The sequence below is a fragment of the Colletotrichum fioriniae genome (assembly GCF_027942845.1).
Source record: "Colletotrichum fioriniae strain IMI 355084 chromosome Unknown scaffold_18, whole genome shotgun sequence".
Taxonomy (NCBI): Eukaryota; Fungi; Ascomycota; class Sordariomycetes; order Glomerellales; family Glomerellaceae; genus Colletotrichum; species Colletotrichum fioriniae.
Genome location: NW_027076854.1, coordinates 249,915 through 256,236, shown reverse-complemented (window position 1 = coordinate 256,236; position 6,322 = coordinate 249,915). Strand labels below are relative to the sequence as shown.

General features: G+C 52.9%; 2 protein-coding genes across 2 annotated transcripts; both read right to left on the bottom strand.

Annotated features, from left to right (window-relative positions):
- Positions 1 to 1,064: 1,064 nt before the first annotated feature.
- On the bottom strand, positions 1,065 to 2,429 carry N0V96_011553 (uncharacterized protein; the record flags this gene model as incomplete). Its single annotated transcript, XM_053193575.2, has 2 exons — positions 1,065 to 1,448; positions 1,500 to 2,429. The coding sequence occupies 2 exons, from the start codon at positions 2,427 to 2,429 to the stop codon at positions 1,065 to 1,067; spliced, it is 1,314 nt and encodes a 437-aa protein (XP_053048893.2).
- A 1,142-nt stretch (positions 2,430 to 3,571) lies between these two features.
- Positions 3,572 to 5,114, bottom strand: N0V96_011552 (uncharacterized protein; the record flags this gene model as incomplete). Its single annotated transcript, XM_053193574.1, has 3 exons — positions 3,572 to 3,598; positions 3,651 to 4,889; positions 5,049 to 5,114. 3 exons carry the CDS (start codon positions 5,112 to 5,114, stop codon positions 3,572 to 3,574), a joined length of 1,332 nt encoding a protein of 443 aa, XP_053048892.1.
- Between the last annotated feature and the right edge of the window lie 1,208 nt (positions 5,115 to 6,322).

The window sequence follows — 6,322 nt, the reverse complement described above, 5'->3', positions numbered from 1 at the left end:
TAGACTTCCTTGATCCGTCATTTCTTCCGCTGATATCGTCGTAGTAGAATCGCTACTTCACAGCAGAACCCTCCGTGACAGGCTGACAACTTTGAAGGTAGCGCTATATCGGCCTCCTGTCGCCTGTTTGATTCCTCCATCGCCAAAGTTCCTACTTACTTTACACCTTACCGAATTTCAATAAGACTGTACTTCCTCGACTCTGACAAGTGCAGCACAGTTCAGGGCCAAGGGAAAACTATTCGCCACATTGTGCCATGTAAGTCGTATCTCTAGCTTGGAAATCCGATTCCATGGTCTTCTGCTTTGATGGCGAGGACCTTAGTAGATATTTACCTATCTATACGAGATGTTGGGGGTTTCCTGTCTTCGCTGATCAGCACAGTGTACTCTTTCATCCTTACACAGATAGATGCCTGTCCTTGACTTTCACGAGAGCTATTTCGCGATTCGAGGCCCTCTGCTAATCTTTTTCCATTACTAGGCCTCCCATAGATATCCTAGCCTACAGGAAAGTGAGACTATGTACCATCATGTGCCCGTAATGCGAGGAAATACCAGTCTACGCCAAGTTCGAGTACGAGATAGAGATCCGGCGATGATCATTGCCTAACCCATGATCACTAAAGATTGTCACCAAGACCTCGCTATCACGTGTAGCACTGAGAAGAGACTCTTTCGAGGACGTTTCTTGTGGTATTTAGAAAGAATAAGAGAGAGGGTGACGTTCCACAACCCATCACCCGTCCACTCATCGTCCGTGCCTATCGATCTGTCGGCCGTTGTCCGCAGTCCATTATCCGCTCTTCGTTATCATATGGTAGGCGATCCTGTCGCGTCGCGCCCATCCCACCTTTGGATCAGGACCTATTTGGCAAAGCCATCTCCCCTGACACTAAATGCTCAGCCCGAAAGAGACATGGTTTTCGATGATATTCAGGGCCGCGAGGCCGAGAAATTTGGATTTGGGCCGGAAAAAGCTGTCGAATTACACAACTATTAGCGTTAAGCTACCGTATGAAAGGGGCAAAGGATGAAAGAAGGGATAACATCGACTTCGTACCTCATATCTGCACCTTTTCGAAGCCCCATTGAACCCACTGCTCATCGTCAACGGCCAGCGGATCTTGCCCGTGACCACCGCAGGCGAGAACGAGCAGACGAATCCACTCACTCGCCAGCTGAACACTGTCAGCCCCGTTGGCAGGCATCTCCAACTTGCCGCCATACCATCCACGGATCAAGCGTCCTCCGGCTCCCTGAATCGCCGCTTCAGTATTGTCTGAAATAGACTGGCGGAAGCCAAAGAGGCTGGAGAGGCTTGCCTTGATCTGAGGGTTGTTCTTGATGTGGTCATAGCGGGCAATAGGGTCAAAGATGGCCAGCTCAAGGCCGTCGGCGAACTTGTGAAGTACAATGGCGAAGCCGAGACGAGGGCAGAGCGAGGACTAGACGCCCTGTTGCGTCTTGGCGCCAGAAACCTCGTCGACAGAAGGAACCGTGCCCCAGGAACGTCCAAACCAGGGAGTGGCGAGGGCAATAGAGATAACCTTTCCATGCTGGAAGGCTTTGACGGCTTGAACCAAGGCATTCTCAATGCTGAAGTAGTAAAGAGATTGTCCGTTTGAGGGGATTGACCACTGGCGACGCTCCATCTGATTCTTGAAGTTGGCGATGGGAGTCAGAATCAAGTTCCAGGTGCTACCGGGCTGGTAGTTGGAAAGAGCGAGAGAGCAGAGATAGCCACGAGTTTCGAGGGGCAGAGTAGCCTTGCTAGGAGTCGGAGGCGGGGCGCCAGGATTCTGGGGCGTCTTGCCGAAGAGGACGCCTCGAAGCTCTGGTGTGGCGATGAGGGCAAGTTCGTGCGGGTCGAAGTGAGCAGGAGACCAGGGCTTGTTCTCTGCGGGTCCGGCGACGCTGGCGCTCTGGAAATGAGGCGTGAGGACACCCATCTCGTTGGGGCTGGCCGTGAGGGACAAGGCCTGAAGGGGCGGAAGAGTCGCAATTGTATCCTTGACTGAGATCCAAGCATCTACAACCATGTTGAGATCGGTTTTGAGCCATTCGCCCGGGTCGCCACGACGGGCGCGCACGTAAACTTCGTCGATATCCTTGAGTGCGTCGCCACTGAGTTCGCCTCTGGTCTTGAGCTCGGTCGCAACGGTCGCGTACAACGCAAAATGACCACGAAGAGCTCCGTAGAGGTCAGCTCTAGCAACGAGAGTGTGGAAGATCCCCAGAAGGCAGGCTCCGGCTTCTCTGGTCAAGGCGATCATGTCGTTGACATTGCTGTTGGCCCAGGTCCAACCACTTCCGAAGAATGCCGTCAAGACGAGGTGGACGGTCTCTCTGCCAAGAAACATCGGGCCAGGAGGGAAGTTGAAGCCCCTCTGCATGAGGATTTTCTTGGGTCCTTTCTCGTTGCCCATGATGGCACGCTTGGATGCTGCTTTTGCTAGGTTTGGTATTTTGCCAACGCCGGAACCTGAAAATGAGAGAATCCAACGAGTTTGTGGATGGGATGAGTGAAGAAAGTAAGACGAGGAAAATTGATGGATTGAAAAAGGGGAGTGGTTAGGTGAGGTAGGTAGTTGTTGAAGTGTCGGAGAGGATTGGGGCAAGATAGGAGGAGAGATGGGGACGTCAAAAGCTAACGCGGATCGATCACCTGAGGAAAGTAATTCTGTCGGAGGAAGGAGCGAGAGAGAATCACCGTACCTTTCATTACACACAAGACTGATACTCAGTATTTCTTGAGGTAACGGTCATCCAACGGGAAATTTTGCATCAGGTCTCGAGAGTAAGGCATCTTGAAAGGGGAAGTGGCACTCGGCGTTGAGCGTTTTCCGTTGTCGGAAGGAGGCAATTGGCAACCTGATATCTTCCTCTGTTCAATCTAGTAAGTTGCACAAGATGGGACCGGCCATCGGTAGCTTGAAATGAGGTCATCTAGACCTTGCCTGCATATGACCTAGAACGAATAAACAAAGATAGAAGACCAGCAGTGTAAGGTAACACTGAGATACTTTACTTGTCATCTTATCATGACTAAAAATCTGAAAAAGTGAAAAAAAGGGGGACCGACCGAGGGTTGAATGCAGGAGTCCTGAAAGGAACAGGAGAATCACTGTCCCAGTCAGCACTTCACGGCCTTCGCCCCTCGACCATACGGCCCAGGACTTGTTGTTGAGGATTGATAATGAATCACTCCTCATAAGGATGTTGGGCGGTGAATGTGGAAGCTCTACCTGAGGCATCCCAGGTGGCAGTGTCTTGAGGCATTCAGGAACTTGGTTGAGTGAACCACTCATTCACTGTCCGAGCTATTGGGTTAAACAGGGTACCCCAATAGTGTGTTGTTAGGTTCTCTAGGTTCATCACACTGTCAGGTAGAAGGCTGAGTGGCACATTGAAATGTTCTGGATTGCTGAATTCGACTTGTGCTTTTTGTGACCAAAGACGCATGCATCTATGAAGAGTGATGGAGCTCTATCTGACCCCAATGCAAATCCTTTCTTCATTACGTCGTCCGTTATCCCCACCGCATCCAACATAACCCAAACCTGTCAATTTACATAATGACCTCGTTTGAAACATCCTATATGATTGTCAGTAATATGAAAGACTGATGGTAGTTGGGGCAGACGCACTCTCTTCAACTCCTTGAAGGGCAGGCACACGCAGTTCTGGACCCGGACCTCATCACCAACACCGCAGTCCTTGCCCAGGATGGTAATGCTCTGAACCTTGACGCCGTTCTTGATGATGCTCGTCGTGTGGCTGCCGACGGGGGTGGGGGTACCCTCAACACGGGCCCAAGCACCGACGCGGCTTCCCCAGCCGATGATAGAGTACAGGACGCACGAGTCGTGCTTGATCTCAGAGTCCTCGAGGACGACGGACTCCTTGATGCGGGCACCAGGCCCGACATGAACGCGGGGTCCAATGGAGACGTTGGGGCCCAGCTTGGCGGTGGGGTCGACGGTGGCGGTAGGGTGGATAAAGACGGGAGGGATGATGTTAGCGCTGGGCTGGGCGAGCTCCTTGGAGCCGTTCTGCCAGGCCTTCTGCAGGTAGAGGGCGTTGGCAGGGACGGCTGAGCCAGCCGTCTTGATCTGACGCCAGAAGTCCTTGGTCTCGTACACAAAGAAGTGCTTGGTGTCGGCGAGGTCACCGAGAATATCCTGCTCGAGGCGGATGACCTCGTTTTTGCGCTCCTCATCGTCGTCGGTGATGATGAAGCTGTTCTCAAGGTTCTCGGAGCTCGGGTAGGAGACGAGACGCGAAGGACGATCGGTACGGCGCTTGATAGCGGTCTTGATGGAGGGGAAGATGGCGTCGGTGGAGAAGAGGTAGACACCGCAGTTGATCAGGTTGCTGATTTGCGACTCGGGCTTCTCGACGTAGTGGAGGACACGGCGGGTGTGGGCATCGCTGACGATGCAACCGAAGTTGGTGGCGGCTTCATTAGAGACGCGCGTACCCAGAATGACGGCCTCGGCGTTCTTGTCGTGGAAGAGCTGGAGCATCTCGGGGAGAGGGAAGGAGCAGCAGACGTCGGCGTTCAGGACGAAGAGGCGCTCGGGGTGACCCTTGAGGATAGCATCGCGGAAGTGGTAGAGACCACCTGCGGTGCCGAGGGCCTCATACTCGCGGAGGTACTTGATAGAGAGATTGGGGAACTCGTGGGAGGCGTCCTTGATGAAGTCGCGGAAGACGGACTCGTCGTAGTAGCCGATAATGAGGACCTCTGTGATCTCCTTGCCGGGGACTCGCTCAATGGCAGCCAAGTTGTGCCAGATGATGGGGTGACCAGCGACTTCGAAGAGGGGCTTGGGGACGTCGAGGGAAAGAGGACGGAATCGAGTTCCTCTGGAGGGACCTCCGACCTGAAGATTTGAAGGTTCTGGTTAGCTTGCGACCGTTTGCAGAAGACAATGAGCTTTGTGAGGGAGGGGGAGAAAGCAAGGCGGGGTTTTGAGATTTTGGGGATGCACGCGCCGCACAATAAAGCGACGCGCAAAACACCATAAAGCAGATGGTCTTACCAGAATGACGGCCTTGGTGGCACCCTCTCTGGGTGCCTTTCCACGGTAGGGGACTTGCAGCGACATGGTTTGAGTGGGATGGGTATCTCAGGTTGTGGAGTTGAGAAAGGGAAGGGAAGGAAGACTCAGGTAGAAGTCGAGATACCCGGTACAGACTTGGGTAAGGTAGGTAGCTGAGGTGCGGAATTGAAGACGCTATTTGCAACGTCACCGCTTCGTGAGTTTTGGAAGGGGGTCCCCCTGAGAAAGTGTTCACCCAACCTAACCTTGTGAGGTCCCAAGAATAAATTCAGAGCAGACAATGCATGTGTTGGCAGGGGTCTAACGATAGGAGGAGGGTCACCAGGTGGCTCGTGTCGTTTGTAGATGTGGCTGCGGGGGGCTTCTTGTTGTTATTGAGGGACTTTGTGAGGCACGTATTTTGCCTGGATGGAGGGGGTACCTGTTTACTGCTCAGGACCCTTTGCGGGGTGGACTGGATTCCCTTGCGTGGCAGGAAGGAGCCTCCCGCCAGGTGGTCTCCAGGCTATCGATAAGAAATACTGAAATAAGGTACCTTAAGGTAGTTAGTTCATGGTGAGGTGAGGTGGCCCAGGAACACATGCGACAAGCTCAACGTCTCATTCGTGTCCCTTTGTGAAGCCAAACATTTCTTTTTCTGTCTACCTAATATTCAAGCCAGATATATGAAAGTGCTCTCAATGGACACCTCCAGAGGATAAAAGGCAGGCAGCATCTATTTGAACAGACTAGGTAGGACCTGAAAGGCTGCTGTAGATGATTCACCTGCAACACTCAGATGCCATGGCATGACACGGCAAGCATGGTAAGACAACGTTATCGACCGATTGGCGTGGAAGCTGGAATCATGTAAGAGGTCGCAGGTACCTTGCAGGAAGCTTCTCCAATTGACATTCATGAAATCAATTTACGCGTCGGTACCTGAGCGTGTCGAGGACGTGTAAAGCAGGCAGCACACGCGACAATGTGGTGCCTGAATGGTGAGCAGTGACTTGGTTGACCAGGTGAAGATGCACTCATCTTGGGCGAAATCTGGCAGACAGCTGTGCATCTGGGACAGCTTAAGGAAGTACCAAGTCGCGTCTCTCTACCTTCGCAGGGGATCGCCGAGGCCAAGCTCCACTGCCAGCCTTTCCTTTCGAATATTGCGCCCCTGAGGTCCCTGACATCCCTGCCTGCTGGGAGACCGACGATGCACCTCGTCCGCTCCAATCCCCAATAATTCACGATAGCAGCTACCTGGCATCACAAAC